Source organism: Onychomys torridus, chromosome 13, assembly GCF_903995425.1.
Source record: "Onychomys torridus chromosome 13, mOncTor1.1, whole genome shotgun sequence".
Classification (NCBI taxonomy): Eukaryota; Metazoa; Chordata; class Mammalia; order Rodentia; family Cricetidae; genus Onychomys; species Onychomys torridus.
Window position 1 is genome coordinate 69,122,748 of NC_050455.1, and position 20,107 is coordinate 69,142,854.

The window sequence follows — 20,107 nt, forward strand, 5'->3', positions numbered from 1 at the left end:
AAATATGAAAAATAAATATATCACAAGTTTCTAACATTTTTAAGAGACTCAGTGTAAGGAATCAAAGAGTCCAATAAATGAATATAATAATGAAATTGTCTACCTGCTTAAAGTACAATTATCTGCTATGAATTTAGGTTACAGATAATTTTGTACTAAGGCATAAAGAAACAATACCAAATAGATTCTTACTTAACATAGACATATATACAGCAAGTGCTTCTAATTCAGAATGTTATGCAGAACTAAGCATTTAAAATAACACATTTCTTATGAAGGGCATTTCCTTTACAGTCAAATCCATATTTAAAGGAATCCAGAGAACATTTGCACTTTAGGTGTTTTATGTGCTTGCAGAGCATGTCTCGGCTAGCCAGCATCAGGGTCACTTCTCTTCCCGTTTTCCTTAAGTTGTAAGTGTATGCCCACAATGAGGACAAAGCTGTGTGTGGCTGTGATGCCACAGTGTGCCAGGCACAGTGCTGGTGACCTGGGTACCAGTGCAGCCCAAGCAGGTGTGTTGTGTCTGTCTATGTGCTACTAGAGGGCCTTATGGTTGGCCTGATCATGACTCACATTTTCCTGGTGGGGCTTGGAAACACTATGGTTTGTTAATATTAGTAACAGCTATGAAAAAGCTATCCAAGTCTCTATACATGAGACAGGCTGCAACACTAGGTTCTTCCCATACAGCTCTTGGTGAAATAGAGCAGCATACACTGAATCAGAGACTATATTACTCAAGAAAGCAGCTATTAGAAAAACAAAGGGGTTCTATGATGATATGCAACTACAAGAAAGACAAAAAGCAAGCTATTCTAATGTAATATTTTACTATAGATCAAGAGGAGTCTTAAAATATTAATAAATGGCCCTTTTTAAAATAAAAAAAACCATGTTCCAAAACTGCGTTGGCATTTCAACTGGGAATGTATACCGCAGCTGACTCTGTTTTGTTCTATTGTCTGAAAATGCCTTCGCCACAATCCAGATAACGAGAGGCAGCTCCAATTCCCATAATGGCACATGTCACCTGTCTCTCTGTCAATGGCACATCTGAAAGCATCTTTTTATTAGAAACACAAATCAATATGCCCGAGGGACTACAATAACTGCTTGAAGCAATTTGTATTATCATTTCATCGTTGATGCTCTTGCTCTGAGCAGCTTATTATTATGAACGGCATGAAAATGGCAACCTGTCACGATTGATTTCCTTAACCTTCTCTAAGAATTTTTCCCTCTTAAATGTAATCAAGTATCATCTTATTAAATACATCTAAGGCTAGGTTTTATAAAGTATTCCATTACTCAAGCTGTAGTCCTTGTAGTTTAAACTTTCACCAAATTTCATTGTAAAGTTGCTTAGTAATAAAAACTTTTTATTTGTTCAAAGGTTTATAACTTCCAAATATAAAAAGAGTCGATCTCCAGAGTGAGAGGGAGTTTTCCTCCATCAGAAAAAGTAGAACGATATCCCCATCTGGAGATCATGCTGTACTTTTAACTCCAGTAACCCCCTGAAATAAGCATAGAGCTGTTTCCCAGTTATAGTATGAGAGTGCACGAAGAAATCCGAAGAAGAAATCACAAAGCATACATCAGTTCTATTAGTCAGAGTTACTCTACTTACAGGCACGCTAACTGACAGGATCTTTCCAGAGTAGAGCTTACCTCTAATGTGTACCAGAATCCCACAGGGCCTGAAGCCCTTTGTTTCTGAGGCAGGAAGTCTGACCCAAGAGTTTGTGTTTCCAGGTCCTACATGGGGATAGGCACTCTCAACAGTGGGGCTGCACTTTACAGTCCAGGCAAGTTGAAGCAATGACAGACATCCCATGTCACAGAAGGAGGGATGTCAGGTCAGCAGCTAGGCATATTTTAACACCAAGAACATGCATAAAGGCTCAAATATTTGATATCCATAATCACAGAGAAGAGAAAGGAACTGTAAGTGTCTAGGCCCAAGCTTGTGTCTCAGAGCAGTCAGATTATTCTCCCTACTTCTCACATGCCATACCAGGTTGTAGGGCTGGCTTAAAAGATTTTTAAGCTACTAGAAAGGAAACAAACAAACAAACAAAAACAAGCAAAACAAAAAAAGGTGACAAAACAAAGAGAGAAGAGAAACTGGCCAAAGACAGTGGAGATGCTATGCTAACTAAGGCAAACAGCAAGTTCAGGAACAGGTTTCTGAAGCTATCAGAATGAAATTGGGTGACTATGCAATGTCCACCTGCTCAGCTCTGCAAACACGCCAGCCTAAGTGGGAAAGCTAACACTTGGACCTGAATCCAGGGAGAAAGCAGCTGCTGGGAGCTGAGCCCTTCTAGACACAGAAAAAAGACCCACTGAACAGCCTCCCCGAGCCTGGCAGATTAACACACCTTTGGAATTGATGGTGGGAGGTCTGCATACAAGAAAGGTCTAAGGGAGGTCACTAGGGATGACCTTTGAGGGTACTGGTGGGTGTGTCCTGGAGGGTGTGCATTACGTCTCTGCTAGAGCCACAGCTATGCATTAAATCTCTGCTAGCACATGGAACACATTACAAACTCTCCTTTGTGACAAGGACTGTGAGTTAATTGTCAATTTCACAGAATCTAGAACCACCTGAGAGATGGGCCTTTGAGCATGCCTGTGGGGGATTATCTTGATAGACTTGTGGCAGGAAGACCTGCACACTATGGGTGACACCATTCAATGGTGGGGACCCCAGGTTGTGTAAGCAGAAAAAGGGAGCTTGAGAAGCAGCTCTCTCTGCATTTTGAGTGTGGGAGTAACATGATTGGCCTCAAGCTCTTGATATCAGTCTTTCTTAGCCAGGATGAACTGTATACTCCAAACTGGGAGCCAAAATAAACCCTTTCTACCCTACGTTGATTTTGTCAGGGTATTTTATCACAGCAACTGAAAATGAGCTAAGCTGCATTATATTTTACTCACAAAGCAGAAGTCACAGACAGAACCCTGATGAGAGCCACACCCATGGCAGAAGACAGTCAAATGATGCTGCAGGTACCAACGAAGTACCACAGGAGCAACAGAGGTGAAAGCACATGGAGGAGACATTGTGGGGAACCTCATCTGTCAGTCAGCAAGGAGCATAGCTGTTAAACTGACGCTGTGAAAGCCTCTATGCCACTGAGAACAGATGGAGTTGAAGGCTTCCTTGGATAATAAAACTGAAGAAATGCAAATTCATGCAATGGTAGTTAGTCCTATGCCCTTGTTTGCCAGCAACAATGGCTGGAAAACATTTAGTTTATGAGGTGCAAAGGCAAGATGGCTTCTCAAAACATTCACAGGTTTGTAACCTGGACACCACTGTACCTCCACTCCACAATTCCTTTACCTGGCTCTACTCTGCCTCATTACCAAGTGCAGCCTTACTTCCCTTGGCAGATATGCCTGGAGATGACCATTTCCAGTGTTCCTTCCTCTTTTAGAGGACTTATATTCTCCAGCCACAAGAGGCTTCTGGGATGCTGTCTGCATAGTTACCTGTTGTGGTGATATTGTATTCCCGAAAATATTGTGTACCCTAATAAACTTATCTGGGGTCAGAGAACAGAACATCCACTAGATATAGAGGACAGAAAATGGTGGCACACACGCATTTAATCCTATCTCTTGGGAGGCAGAGATCCATCCAGATCTCTGTGAGTTCAAGGCCACACTGGAAACAGCCAGGAATGGTGACTCACACCTTTAATCCCAGGAAGTGATGGCAGAAAGCAGAAAGGTATATAAGGCGTGAGGACCAAGAACTAGAGCTGGCTAAGCTTTCAGGCTTTTGAGCAACAGTTCAGCTGAGACCCATTCTGAATGAGGACTCAGAGGCTTCCAATCTGAGGAAACAGGATCAGCTGAGGAACTGGCAAGGTGAGGTGGCTGTGGCTTGTTCTGCTTCTCTGATCTTCCAGCATTCACCCCAATACGTGGCTTCAGGTTTGATTTTATTAATAAGAACTTTTAAGATTCCTGCTACAACCTATCACCTGCTGGTCCTCCTCTAGGGCTACAATCCTCTCCTCCTGGTAACTGTTCCTATCAATCTAGAGCCTTGGATAGACCTGATGCCCATCTGTTGGTGTCATGAGCTGAGGTTCTTATGCATGGGATGATAAAAGGCCTTTGTTTATCTCTACTCCATCACTGTCATGGAATTCTAAGAAGAGTTATATCCTTAGAACTGCTCAACAGTGTCAAAGGTGAGTGGCTAAGCTTTAATCTAACCTGGCCCTTTGGGGAAGTGTGTTAAGCCCTGACCAAGTTCCCTGTCAACTCTGCTACTGCACCAGCTGTTAGGATTCACTCATATCATGTCAAGGTTGATATTCCTATACTACCTTCAATCTCAGAAGCCCAAAACAGTTCTACAAGTTGGCATGGTTTTCTCATGTGCACACCATAATGAAGGCAGGATGTCAACTAAGCCAGGAGAGAGTGGCCAGGTAACACTGTGTACTTTTCTTCTAAGTGCTCAATCTCACATGAACAAGGACCCATGGATGCTGCTACTACTACTACTTCTCCTTCGTCGTCCTCCTCCTCCTCCTTCTTCCTTCCTTCCTCCCTCCCTCCCTCCTTCCCTTCTTCTTCTTCCTTCTTCCTCCTCCTCCTCTTTTCCTTCCTTCCTTCCTTCCTTCCTTCCTTCCTTCCTTCCTCCCTCCCTCCCTCCCTCCCTCCTTCCTTCCTTCCCTCCTTCCTTCCTTCCCTTCTTCTTCTTCCTTCTTCCTCCTCCTCCTCCTCCTCCTTCTTCCTTCTTCCTCCTCCCGCTCTCCCCAAACAGGTTTTCTCTGTGTAGTTTTGGTGCCTGTCCTGGATCTCACTCTGTAGACCAGGCTAACCTCAAACTCACAGAGATCTGCCTGGCTCTGCCTCCCGAGTGCTGGGATTAAAGGTGTGCACTGCCGCCACCACCCAGCAAGTATCCTCTTTCTTGATCAATGCCCTTGCTGAAAGCTTTACCAGGACTATGATACTGAGTTTTCTCACCAGAAGAAAAAAAATCAAATCAATAAACTCTTTCTCTTGCAGTATAACTTTTCTGCTTAATTTCTTCTCCCTTGCTCACTTCCTCTTCTCTCTTCTCCCTTCTTCCTTCTTCTTCTTCTTTAGTTTCTTTAATTAACATAACCTCTCCCTCATCTGGGATCGTGGTCATAGCAAGTTAGCCTCTGTTCCCTTAACCCTGACCCAGGTCTGCAGCATGACAGTCATACCCTGCTGTGCCCTGAAGCTTCTCTAACCCTGAGGACCCATAGCTGAATCTCTGCAGCTACTGAAATGACTCAATTGGACCAATATTTTTCAGACTTCTAAATATGCTAACCTACTAACCCCTTCTTTATCTCAGTGAATCCTGCAATTTTCACCAACACTCACTGCTATGTCCTGCTGGATAAATGCCCTCTTCACCCAACTTTCTTTTTCCTTCATTATTTCCTCCTTCTGTTTAACTTTTGAAACAAACATTCTTTGGGATTCCATTTTTTTTTTTCACCAGCCACAAGACTCCAAGAAAATGTCATCCATGAGAACACTGCAACTCTCTCACTGGATCGTAGGATAGGATTGTACTTTCCTGATACCTTGAACTCAGATGAGACCATTTAATTGCTTTGGCCAATGAAATTAGTCCTATGCCATTCATTGGTAAAAGCTGTTAAGAGTGAGTTTATGAGATGCCAGTCCTATCCTAGTGGTCACTGGGTTGGGCTGTCACGGTAGGTCCCTGAGGTACCATGATGAGCAAGCCAGATGGCATTAGACACAAAATATGTGTGGGACTGCTACAGAGGCCACCATGGTTTTTGTAGCATATTATCTGGCATGGGTTAGCTCACTGTGACTGGTAACCACTTACTCACTTATTCAGAATTTTATATATATATATATATCAAAGAACAGCTACTCTGCTAACAATGAGCTCCATAGATAAATCTCAGCTAACCACCCTGTTCATCAAGGTCCTATGCTTAGGATCACTGTCAGAAATCAGAGTTCAAGATACATTTGTTTGCTAGATGAAACCCAGTAAAACAGGAAACTAACCTGATTTCCCTCTGAAATGTTTCGTTTTGTTGCACTAGTCTTCTCTGAAGGCTAAAAGTTACAGAACACTGGATTCAGTTTTTGCGATGTTTCACACAAACAGCAAACACTTATTTCTGCCTTCTGTTCTGTAATTAAAGTCAAATATCCCATGTCCTTTTTCATTTAACATATATCAAACCAAGCAATTCCTGAAAAAATCCTAGCTGTTTTGTCCACTGCAGCCTATCTGGAGTCCTTTCCCGAGTTTTATTCTTATAAAACTAGCACAGAGCACATGGAAAGATTTCACAGCATATGTAAACACATATAATTTATTTCTCTCTTGAATAAACCCACAATTTACCAAAAAAACAAAAACAAAAACAAAAACAAAAAACAAACCTGTTTGAATATCAAGCCTGAGAAATAATGCCCCAAGGAACCTAACTGTCAGTAGGCTCAGCTACAGCAAGCATGCCACCCTCAGCACTCAGTGTCCCGAAGAGTCAGCCCCATTGGCACATGACCTTCAGGCAACCACTGTGTGGAGGTGCAAACTCAGACGGGAAATAGGTCTATAACAAACTTGGGGTAAGCCTATAAAATCATTTACAAAATGATTTTAAGAGTAGACTTTAGAAAATCTCAAAATTTTAAGATTAATGATTTTAGAAAAAGATTCCAAGAACTATCCATAGTGTACTAAGTGCTCTGCAGACCTCAGCTGTCACTGCCATGTGTGTGGCTAAAAGGGGAGTGGACTGAGCACAAAGAAGGCCCAGGGTGGGGCCAGCTGAAGAGCCCTTTATATCAGCCTGTAAGGATTCTAATGTAGCTCTGGAACATGCCAGTCATATCCTAACACCAAGAAAACTAGGATATTTCAAATCCACAAAAGAAGGGGTACTTCAGAAGGCTCACATCACTGACTAAAAGCACTTGATGCTTTTCTAGAGGAGTCCAGTTTGTTTCCCAGCATCCACACGGTGGCTGACTACCATCCATAACTTCCGTTCTAGAGGAACTGCTCTGCCCACAGAGGCCAGAAGAGGGAGGGTATCAGATCCCTTGCGACTAGACTTACAGATGGTATCTAGCTGGGAACTGAACCAGGGACCTCTAGTAGGACAGCCCTTGAGCCCTCTCTAGCCCCAGCTGCTTAGGCTGTCTACATATGAATCAGCAAGTCTTTTTAAAATGGAAACGAGGATTGAGACGGAAGATATTTCATGTCAGAGAACATTAGGGAATGGAACACAGCTGAGTGTGGTGATGCACACTTTTAAACCCAACACTCTGGAAGGGAGATCACCCCTGTGAGTTTAAAGCCAGCCTGGTCTACATAGCAAGTTCCAGGCCAGCCAAAGCTACACAGTGAGACCCTATCAATAACAACAAGAACAATAGCAACACAGCATCCACTGAGCACTTGTTAGGTATCAAGTTCTTTATTAAAAGCAACACTTGCAGGAGCTAATTCTCAACCACATGTGGGCACCATCTCCAGTTTACAAATATGAAAATTAAGATGCATAATGAAACTGTTTGCTCAAATCCTAGAACCTGGTCCATGGCATGGCAAACCTATAATCTTCCTCAACTGACAAAGCTCAAGTGCCAGAGCCCCTAACTTATAAGTCCCATAACTTTTCTGAACCACAATGAGCCACAATAACATGTGCAGAGAATAAAGTGGATAAACTGTAGACAATAAAAAACAAGATGTAAGTCAGACTGAAGAATAAGGTGGAATTTAAAAGTCTGATTAAAAGGTAACTTTTAAGATGTTAAACCTACTGCTTACAATTAAGTTTATCCTCAATCACCATAAACACCGAAGTGAAAACACAGGAGAAAAAGCTCTTGAAGTTGCATGTGCATTAGAGTATTCTTTCTGTTCTCTTGAGGAAACAATAATCTTACTTCTTTGAAAACGTAGAAATATGGGCATCATTCTATAACTAGCTTACTAAATTGAAATACTGAGATCAATTTAACATAACTTTAGTTCTATTGTTGAAGTAGTGACTAAGGTATATTTGATAGCCCGAATAGAGTTGCTAAATAAATCTAAAGAGAAGTTTCTCATCATCACAGTTAGAATTCATACTGAAATTCCAGTAGTATATACATATACATACAAGTGCATACACCCGATATCACTGAATTTTAATCTGGTGAAACTAACACTGAACATTTGGCAAGATTCTATCACATATGCAAATTTTCATTATTCATATCTCTGTTGGATTACTACTGTCTTCCTACCTATCTATCAATCTAATTATTAAATAGAGTCACACACAAACACACAAAGACTCCTAACTGATCAGGAGTGCTGGGGGAGATTCTCTAGCAGGTCTCACTTCTCTCAACAAGCATGGGGGTTAATCCACTGTAGTGGAGATGGGCCATGCACTGGGGCTGATGATGCTTTTCTGTTTTGTTTGTTTTGATTTGGTTTTGAGACAGGCTCTTAGCTATGAAACCACTATGCAGCCCAGTATGGCCTTGAACTTACGATCTTCCATCTGCCTCAACATCCTATATGGTGGACTTAAAGACATAAGGCACTACACTTGGCTTACTTTCCTATTTTTTGGAGGGCTATTTTAAAAACAGCTCTTAGCTGAAGACATGGATGATATCACATCAGACATGTACATATATTTCTAAGGGCATATTTCATTTCTAGTTCTTAGTAGAAAACTTCCCAGCAAAAAACAACATTCACTATTAGTAACCTGCAGAGTAAGGCAAGATCTGTGAGAACTCTTAGTTTTATTTAAATGTGTGTTACATTTCAAGTAAATAAGCATAAACCAAACACTAAGAGTTTCTCATTTAACTGTACTATAGAGCACAGAGTTCATTATGAACAATGAATCAGTCACACAGCAAATACTTAGAATTCACACTGACTTTGGGCATGATTTCACATATACACACATGTTAATGGCATAAGTGATAATTTTAGGGGTGTTACCAGGAGGTTTTAGGCTTTCAATATGCTTCTAAATGAAAGAAACGACCCGGATATAACTACTATTATCAAGATAAATAATATAAAAGATTATTTTAAAAATAAACAATCAACATAAAGAACACAAACCACAAAATAAACTTAAGATGAGAAACCAAGAATTAACTGCCCAATATAAAGCCCATAAACTCAGGTGAGGCAGACAATGCTTGATGAGAATGCATACAAACATAAGGACTCATTACAAGTTACCAGCAATTGATTCTATTTTTCATATTACATATTATGCTACATAAATGAGCAATTCAGCACTACATAGACTTTCTTACTGAAATGAAAAAGGAAGTTCATGAAAGCAGTCACTCCTTAATCTAGCCTACCTTATTTTTTGGATTGGATGTGTTCATTACACTTCGAGTCTCTTTTCCAGTATAAATGACAACACCTATTACAGTACCTGCAAAAACATGAAAGTGGTCCTTATAGCAATACTTGAAAGCAGAGTAACACTTTCTAATTAATTGTCTTGATGGGACATATATTACAATGTTTGAGCTTATATACATTTATCCAACAGTCTATTTGATTTGGTTAGTTCAAGAAAACTTAACCTTAACTTTTAAAAAGAACTTAGAAGTAAAATGATTTGTTAAACAATACAAATTTGCCTGTACATAACATTTAAACATGTATTAATATTCGTTTTCTGGACAACGGGAATGGCATGGCTTTCCCTCACTGTCTACTGAGACAGTACGAAGTTCAGGTTAAAATGGCATCCAAAGGCTGTCTATATTCCTAACTGAAAATACACTTTTGGACCTCCAAACAGGACAGGGCTAGGAGACCCAGCTCTTCGGCTTGAGTGTATCGCTGTGCATGTAGGGCAAGGAAGTGCCTCTGCAGTTGTTTCAGATGCTCGTCTTCAATAACAGCAGAGGACAGGATACTACTAAGTGGAGCCCTGAGCTAGCATGTGCTGGGCCCTAGGGTACACGCTTAGCACCCCAAAAATCAACTAGGCAAACAAACAAAAACTCACCAGAAATATAATTTTAAAATATTTGATTTCAGATTTAGTAGCTACTCATTTCTTTAATGGATGTGTATAAAAGTTTGGTTGTCTAAGTTTATAGGTAAAAAAGATGTAGTACTTTTTAAACTTAAGAAAATGATAACCTGTATGTTAAAAGGCTGAGAGCATTCATATATAGACTGCAAAAACTAAAAGCCAGAAAATCTCTACATTACATCTGTACCACTTATAGTCCTAATTTTGTCTTCAAAATTCAAAATTCCTGATATTGAAAAATACAAAGTAGAAACATATTATACATATACATATAAATTACTGAAATTAACAATCCTACCAAAATTAACTCTTAAAAATTGTATTAAAAACTGTTTTGCTTCAGAGGCAGAGGAAGAAAGCTTGTAAGTGGAATACACAGCAAGAACCTCCCTCACCAAGAACAACACTCCCAATACCTACAACCCTAGATGTGGCATGAGCATGTGAAACTCAGTAAACTCAAGTCAGGACTCATGAGGTAAATATGCACTACGCTGGTGCCATCTGAGCACTAACAGCAGCATGTGGCACATGAGTGATTTCAGCTTCCGCTTCCTCGAGCTAGGAAGGGTAGACCCACCCAGTCCTCAGCAGCAAGACCAGCAGAGGCTGTAGAGTGTGTAGTCCTTGCTGAGCACCACAGTGAAGGCAAGTTCTGGAAAGGTGGGACTGGCTAACAAGGGCGCGGAGCTCACCCAGCTGCACAAGGGTTGTCTCTGTATTATGTCCACTTATATTTCCTACACAAGATGACTGCCTTTAGTGTATATGATATTAAAACTTGATGAGGAAATACTATCAAACTCTCATACATACAAGTTCATACCACAGAATTGTTTCAAATATTAAAATAAGGTTAAATGTGAAATATAGACTGATCAATATTTTTCCTATCTGCCAATTTAACTTCTTCAAATGTAAAATTGCCAATAATGTTGAATAATACAATCCTACAACAATACAACTTAACATCAGCAGAACAAACAAGTGTCAGAGAAGCCTTCAGAATGGTCCATCAAGCTTAAAACCCCTGTCCTAAAAACCAAGGCAGATTCTGAACAATGTAGATTCTAGGATGGTGTAATTTACAGTACTCAAATTAAACAAAGAAACGCAAGACTAACTAGAAACATGGCATACACAACACAATTCCTGAAGTTAGAGTTGTGCAATCTATTAACACTTGCTAAAGGCTCTCATTGTATTCTCTCATTTGATGGTTGCCGAAAATGACTACTCAGTGCAATTAGCTTAAGTGCATTGTTGTTCTAAGCCTCGTGCTTTTTAATTACTCAGAATTGCTTGAATTAGTCCTATACAAGACTCTCTGCTCTCTTGGACAAGAGTATGCATGTATAGAATGGTGTAGCTAAGACCAAGTACACCCTGTAGAAAGCAGCATGGGAAGGGGAGAAGACAGTCTTGACACGGACCCATGAGAAGACAAGACATGACCTACTCTTGCACTGCGGCAGATAAATAGAGTACAAAAATAGGACAGATGCCAATGAGTTTAGATTTAGAAGGGAGGGGCATGGAAGTGCAAGAATTTCAATATTTTAATCCATATTTTCAGTGGAAAGTCAAGCTATCCTTCTGGCTCCAAACTGAGAAAGTTCAGTAAATTCTGAAGAATGCTTGCATGTTAAGCCCACAGCAACAAAGAAATTCCTAACAGGTAGGTCCCACATAACAAAATCCCTAAGGGCAATGGGATACAATATCTAGAAGTGAACCAAAATTTAGGTTCAGTTTGCAGCAAGACAATATTTTAAGGCTTATGAGTACTTAGCCCTGAAAGTCAAGGATTATACCCCTCTGGTCAAACTCTACATATTTGATTTGACTAAACTCATCTAAAAACCATTGTAAAGATTCAGATGCTAACTGTCCCAAGCAAGGTTAGTATAAGCATGACACACTGACTACTGACTAGAAACCTAGGCCTCTTGGGGGTGAGTCTTAAGATCAACATTATACTTTCATTTGAGGAGGTCAGTTATGAATGCTTTGACTATACTATGGCCTCCCTGCTATCCATATATCTAAATTTCATAAAATGCCAATTTCAAATTAATAGATGAGTTATATTTTAAAGCAAATAACTTTTCTATGAAAACTAAAAATGCTAACAGCAACAACCTTAGGGGGAAAGGTATTCTTATGAATGTTAAACATTCATATAAATGTTTAAGATGTATGACCACAAAATGTAATTAGTCAAGTCAAACTACTTTCCTTAATTTTAAATGATTGGACTCTTAAAAAATTTTCAGCTGCCACCTTTTAACCAGAGGTGACAATATGTGAACGTACTCATCAACTAATGCTTATAAACTGATAATCATTTTAGGTGATCTGGAGAAAATTACATATAGATGTAAACTAAGCTGAGACCTTTAAACAAACTGACTAGTGGCTTTAAGCTAATGGAAAGCGGGATGCCTACGCAAATTAAACAAGACAAAAACCCAGACAGAAAGTAAGCGAGTTAGCATGCATTCTGTGTATGTACAAAAGATCTGTTAGCCAAAGTGTAGACCAAATATTGGTGATCCTTCCAGAACCTAAAAAATAATATAAAGACAAGCCATTAGGACCATGGTCACCAGTCAGGACCTGACTACCAGTCTTTACAGATGCTCACTGATAAAGAAGCTTCACAACCAGGTCCAAGAGGTAGGAAAATGGGTAGCACAAAGGATATAATCATGTGTTATTCAAGCACCAGGTTCATACTAACTGGAGCAGACAACAGGCCGAGCCTTGAGAACTGCTACATACACAATAAAAATGCATTACCAGGAAAATAAATTAAAAGCCAAGTAAAAGAAAATATGCCTTCATTTTTTTTCTTTTTTAGTATTAGTAAACTATACCAAATGCCTATAAATGGTTCAGAATGTTCACTCTCAGTTTATGCATTTTCTACAATACTTCCAACCACTCCTGGAAGCCCCATCTGCATACATGCTACACCATGCCCTAGAGGCGGAGATCCTGGACGATCCAATCTGTGCATATACATTCTCATACATTGCTTCAGAAGGCTTGCTTCTGTGTTTAGAGCAACTCCATGTAGGGGCCTGACCTGCTTTTTCAAGCAGTGGTTCTCAACCTGTGGGTTGAGACTCCTTTTACCGGGATCACCTAAGACCATCAGAAAACAGATTTTATATTCCAATTCAAAACAGTAGCAAAATTGCAGTTATGAAGTAGCAAAGAAATAGTTTTATAGTTGGGAGTCACCACAACATGAGGAACTGTATTGAAGGGTCACAGCATTAGGAAGGTTGAGAACCAGTGATTTAAAGGAATAGTGTTCTCTGAGTCAATAGGGCAGCTAATACACAGGGCAGCCTGGAGTGGTCTCTTTGGTCACCTGACACCTTATTGCTCTGTGTAACTTGAATTGCCAGTCCCATACTGTTAAAACTCTATGACAGGGCATAGGGCCAGAAATAACTTCTTTCGAAGAGCTGCTCTGGGCCTAGAAAGGCACAATGGCACAATACTTGACTATTATGTGCTAGGCCATGAGACATAGGAATGGCAGCACAGCTTTAAAAATAAGTGCCATGGAGTCTCACCAACACGCTGCTTAAACATGAGCTGAACAAGGGGAACACTAACAACAGACATGCTAGTGGGAAGGTTCTCGAGGCCTAAACCCTAGACAAAGAACTATAGGAAATTAAGGAACACTGAGAGTAGAAGAAATAAGTTGGTCCCAGGAAAGAGCACACCAATTAAGTTATCCAACACCAAATGGTCAGACCTGAAAACATATACATACAACTAATAGTATATGGACTAAGCAGGTTGTGCTTATATTTACAAACACACACACACAGACACATAACATATGCGCAACACCAAAGAAAAAGAGGATAAGAATTTGAAAAGGGAAGAGGAATTCATGCAAAGGTTTAGAGGGAAGGGGAAAGTGATATAATTATAATCTAATTTTTAAAGGTGCCATCTTGAACTCATTTAAAAAGAATTTTAAACCTGTGATCAGTTACAGAGAGATAAGGACCCTCTGGTTACTTCTGGTAGTCTGAGACTTACAACACTCCTAAAGCCTTATGTTTTTAAATATAGGAGGAACTGTGTTAAAGCATAACAGCATTAGGAAGGTTGAGAACCACTGCTCTAGAACATCCTCTAAGAACTCAACCAGCCCATCAAACCCAGTACTACAAGGGACAGCAACTACGAAAGGGCTAAGAGGTGACAGACATTATGTGCCTCCATTAGTATCTGCTGCAGAAGTATTCATGTAGTAGCTACTGCATGCCAAGGTCATTTTGAAAATGAAAGTCAAACAGAAAAACTATGTCCAGGAAATTCTACAGGACATCTCAGAAACCTTAAGCTCAAGTTGCTTCTGTCTCCGAGGAGAAAGGCCACAAATCAATAGTACTAGGATTTGATGTCAACAGTCTAATACATATTTAAAACAGAAACAAAGAACAAAACATAAAGTACTGAAAAAGAGAATCTTTTAATCCCTTAATGAGTCTTAATTTAACACTATAAATAGAATGATTAATGACAGAAAATTTTAAATTTTGTCCAAAGAGGTGCTTTTATGTCCCATATTGCAGACGCTCTCTTATAAACTGATGGTAAGCTCAGAGACCACGTGTGCACTCCAACCCTGGGTGGATGTTGTACAGCTCTGGCCTGTGCACACAGGGGCATTTGAGGGGGAACAACCCATAGCAGCATCACCTCAATGAACCGGGACAGGGCTTGTCAGTCTGTAGGTGCCAGGAAAGTCTGAGGGTAGGGGAGGGCTTCCAGAGATGCCATGAGCCCCTTTCTATGGTGAATTCAAAGACCCTGAACCTGTGCTCTCTCCAGAGCTGAGGACCTGGCATTCCCACCTCTGAGACATGTTCATGGAGAAACATCTTTACTTCTCTATCTACAATTTTACAAATATATGTGGGTATCAAAACATCAAACACCTCATATACAAGTGAACACATTCAAGATTCTCACAATTTGCCTCCATGCTTGTTTTAAAATATGAATATGATACAATTTTCATATTTTATCTCTAAAGCGTGAGTGTCTGTACTTCTCTAGGGCTGTGTGGTGTAAACAGGACCCATTTAAACAAAGGATCTCAGAACTTCCTTCCTGCCTGATACTCCCCTTCCCTAACACATTCACACACCTGAGGACAGGCACACTGGAACCTCAGCCTTCTTCTTCAGGGCACTGTGTCCACTAAGTACTAGGCCTTCTCCCACTGTCTTTGGACAGGAATACTCCCACAACTGTCCTGTCATCCACCACACCTGGTCCCACCTGACTATGTATTTCTTCAATCCTTTTTAAACGTCTCTTTTGCAGAGAGGTCTTCTGTATTTCATGTCTCTGAGATTCTTGGCTCACATACTTTCTTAGGACATGGTACTTTTTGTGGTACTTAGTATAGCTAAAATGATCTGAACCATTTTCTTAAAGCTTTTCCTATCCACCAAAGCTGCCTATTGACATGTTCCATTACCACTTCATTCTAGCAGTATGACAGAAGAATGGACATCCTATTCAAAACTGCTGAGTGCTCCTTAAGTGTCCCTAGGTTCCTATCTCCTCCAGCATCCTATTCCCTGTGCTTTCTGACACCGAGTCTCATGCCTGGTACCTTCCTTAAGATCAATTAACTCCTTCTAATACCATCATTGATGTCAACCTACTTCTGACCAGGTGGTAAAACCTTGCATTTCCAATATACCTCACAGAAATTTACTTGTAAAATTGTCATCTTAAGTAACCTCCTCTTTAACCACTAGGAGTATTCCACTGTCTTCCAATTTCTCTCTAACAACACTCAGATCTTCCCTGCTTCCAAAGCCCTGGCTAGTACTATCTCTTCTGGCCTGTATGACTTTATCTAATCCTTTCCTCTCCTACATTACCCCAGCAAGTCTTTTCTAGGTTTAGTCAGCTAGACAAAAAGTGGGTAAGAACAAACAAAAATTACTTCTAGTCTCCCAGGCCTCCTGTGACCCCACTCATCAAAGCACACTAGTATATATTAAGAAACATATGTCAAACATAGAAAAATGGCCCTGCTCCACCACAATGGCTGTACCAACACTCTCATACTTCTGGCCTTGTTCTGCCATGGGGGAATAGTAGCCCAGGCTTCGACACAGACTCTCAAGACTATCTCATGGCTTCTCAACCAACATTCTCTAAATACCACAGGAAGTTTAAGAAAGCTGGTTTAGAATACCTAGACAGGACTAACATCCTCTGTCTGTGAGACATGCAGACATTTCTCCCTTACCTGATGCAACAATGGTGCTTGCCCACAATGTGTTTTCTATACTGAGACTTTCATGAATGGGAGGATCACTGTCTTCCTGTTCAGGGAGAAAAAAACAAAACAAAGCTAGAAAATTAGCAATGTTCTATTCACATTTCAGGCCTCTACAGTGTTAGAAAAGAAACGTGCCCATCTTCTGTACCCGACTAATCACAAATACAAGTTTCAAGGGAGAATATAAAATCTTGAAATTACGATTTGATTGATTCATTCACAAATACTTTTGATGCTTACATTTATAATAATTTTAAATTTTCATAGGTGCACTCCTCGTATGCTAATTATTTGTAGAGAATAAGCTAAAATACTTTTTAAACACATGGTGTAAGCAACACTCCTAAACTTAGATGCACTTTTCCTAGAAAGTTAAAAAGCTAATATTAGCACAGACATAACCATAAACAAACATGGTAGAATTTTCCTGTGTTTCATAAACATGGCAGAATTTCCTCTCCCTATTCTTTTTTCTCAAGGACAAGGGGTAGTCTTTAAAATATAAATATGCTCATGAATAGCAAAAAATGCTTCTGTGACTATTAGTAACACACACAGGAGAAAGAGATCACTTTTCCTAAATCTCCCTTTTAAAATATGATGTTAGATATTTTTCAATAAGCAGCCTCCAAATACAAGCATTTTGTTGCCAATTATATATGTGAACATCAAATGTACCCAAATAGCAATGCCACAATATTGTGGTACATAGAGTTTATTTTCATATTTACATGTTTCATGCTGACATCCAGAGATAAAATACACAAGGTGAGGATTTCATCTTAATGTAAAGCCACGGTCTATATTGTGATTATGGGAGCCTTGTTAGAGTCCAGGATCACAAAAGCCCAAAGATCTGCACCTGATTGTGATTCTCTGAAGAAAATACACACCACAGTGGATGACCTCTAATGGGTGATATCGTTCTGTATGCTGTGAATATGTGTTGCTCTAATTGGTTGATAAATAAAGCAGTTTGGCCAATGGTGAGGCAGAATAAGGTTAGGTGGGACATTCTAACTAGAGAGAGAGAAAGGAGAAAGAGAAAGGGAAGACACTGCTAGCCACCATCAGGAGAAGCAAGATGTAAAGGTACTAGTAAGCCACAATCCATAGATTTATAAATATATAGATTTATAAAAATGGGTTAACTTAAGATGTATGAGCTAACTAGCGAGAAGCCTGAGCCATTAGGTCATATAATTAGAAATTAATGTAAGCCTTTGTGTTTATTTGGGTCTGAGAAGCTGCAGACCAGGCAGGACACAGGAAAACTTTCAGCTACAGAACTCAATATCTGCACATGGCAAAAACATCTCACATTATCTCAATTGTTAGAATTACTCCTTAAAAACAGTAACTTCCACAAGATCTTTATTATAACTTAATAATTTGCTATCAAGATACATTCCAAAATAACAAAGAAATCAAATGTGGGTAGAAGAAAGTTTTTACCAATGGGTGTGTCTTTTCCATTAATGTATCAGGCCATCTTCAAATGGTACCCTTTTCAGCCATCTTGCTAGCTATCGAATATATTTGGTACACAATTCTCTGATTTACATTTAAGGCACAGAACCTAAACTCATATTACTACTTCAAAATATTTCCAATACTGCCAACATTTATAAAATAAAAGGTTTTGTTTGTCCTATAGGTGCCTTATATTCATTTGACAGCAAAACCAGTAATTATGAAACCTACTGCTTCCTTCAACTGAGTTCAGGCTGTGTCTGAGAACTGTATGATCCCTGCATTCCTCTACAGTACCCAGAGAAGACAGCACCTAGTCATGCCCTAGGTTTTGGGTTTTGTGACTGTGCAGGCTGTCATAACAGTAAGTTTTTAAAACATAGGTATGCTTTAAAAATATGTGTATCCTCATTAGGGGCTGGGGGTGGGGAGCACTGATGCTTCAAAAAGAACTCTTCTAAAACACAGAACAAAGTTTAATTTATGTCCTGTTTACACTACTCACAAATACAGGAATCAAACACAAGGCTTCACACATGCAGAGGATCTACTCTACCACAGATCAACATCCCTAGACCAGCTAATACCTCTTTATGTGGAAAAGCTGATGTTTATTTCAACAAAATACAAATGTTCATGTCTGCATGGGGAAAAACTTAAGAGTCAAATAACTATATTAGTATTTATTTAAGGATGACAGATAAAGCATGCTTATGCTTTAATCACTTGACTTTGATATAATAAGGGTGACAAACTATTTACTGAATTAGGACCTGCATAGGACCTCCCACATCATCATTAGTATCAAAACACAGAGACACTGAAGTAATCTGCTTCATATTTTCCAACAATGTCTTCTATTGACAATGCCAAGAATACACTGCCTTTTCTTCTCCAGTTCAGAACTGAAATCACTCTTCAAGGTAAACAGATAATGGTTAGCTAAGGAAAATTAAGTTTTCCCTTTATTTTTATAGTTTAATAAAACAAAAGAGTCAACATTTAGAAAACCCAGGTCATCTTGATGGACCACATTGCTTTTTATTTGACATTATGGCTGAACTGAAATGACAACTTTTGAACAGAGTTTAGTTCTGATAAATACTGTTGAAGAGATAAATTCTGATGCTCTTTGTTGTATTTACCATATACAGCCAATATGGTATACCCTTCAATTCTATATTGGTCTAAGAGTTTCAGCAATGGAATACAAAACTAGATACTTTTTAATCTGCACATTTACTATTTTATAAAATTACTCCCTAACTACATGTTCCTATTTTATCATAACAATTTATATCTTTATTTGTCACCTAAGGACCATAACTAAACAACTATAGGGTTAACTTTTGCCCTCCACACACAGAACAAGAACATAAACTTATCCAATACATTAATAACTGAAAGATAAAGAGGAACTCTCTACGTTCCATAGACGTCATGAGTCCACAGACTTGACAGCACACACAAGGGCGTGACAACCGCTAAGCTAAGCTATCCTACATAAGGCCATGAGTGGGTGGAGCATGCAGTGCATCAAGAGAAGGAACAGGGCTGTCTTTTGTGTGTGGTAACTGAGCTAGGTCTGCAAAGCAAGCTCTAAAGACACACCCAAGGAGAAGTGCACACAAGCTTCCCTTTACCAATCCTTTATTTACCCCTTGAGCACAATGAAATTCATTTCATTCCTTTAAAACTCTCTCTGGTGGCACAATGGCAACCTGAATTCCAGCCATCAGGAAACACAGGTAAACGAACTCCAAAAGTCTGAGGTAGGAGGGCCTGGTCTATATAGCAAAAATACACAGCCAGGCAGGGTTATTAAAAAAAAAGCAAATTAACAACACAATTAAAACCTCTCCCTAAGGCTTCCTTCAAAAAAGTGTCAATAATTGTTCACAAGTATTGACCGTTTGGCATAACATCTCCCCTTTATGTCAAGCTCTCAGAGACAGATGGAAGCACATGACAGTCTTGTAAAACCGTCTGAACCACAGATAAACTTCTGCACAACTTAATTTTAGAAATGTATGCTGGTTTTCCCATTAACCGACTGCCCTATTTTATCTATTTCTAATAAAATCTGAAAGAACACTCATTCTTCATGGTTTTCCTTCAATTCTGTCATGGGAGTGACAGTTTCTAAGCATTAAATATATCAAATACATATCACAAAAATCACTCTAAAGTTCTT

General features: G+C 39.5%; 1 protein-coding gene across 5 annotated transcripts in view; it reads right to left on the reverse strand.

Moving 5' to 3' along the window:
* Atp9b (ATPase phospholipid transporting 9B (putative)) overlaps nt 1-20,107 on the reverse strand; it is a 230,947-nt gene that overhangs the window by 111,127 nt on the left and 99,713 nt on the right. For all 5 annotated transcript variants that reach the window (XM_036204413.1, XM_036204417.1, XM_036204414.1 and 2 more), the window contains exons 10-11: nt 16,408-16,483; nt 9,406-9,482 (exon numbers count right to left, since the gene is read on the reverse strand). In XM_036204413.1, coding sequence (XP_036060306.1) covers nt 9,406-9,482; nt 16,408-16,483 — 153 coding nt within the window. The remainder of the gene's footprint in view (nt 1-9,405; nt 9,483-16,407; nt 16,484-20,107) is intronic.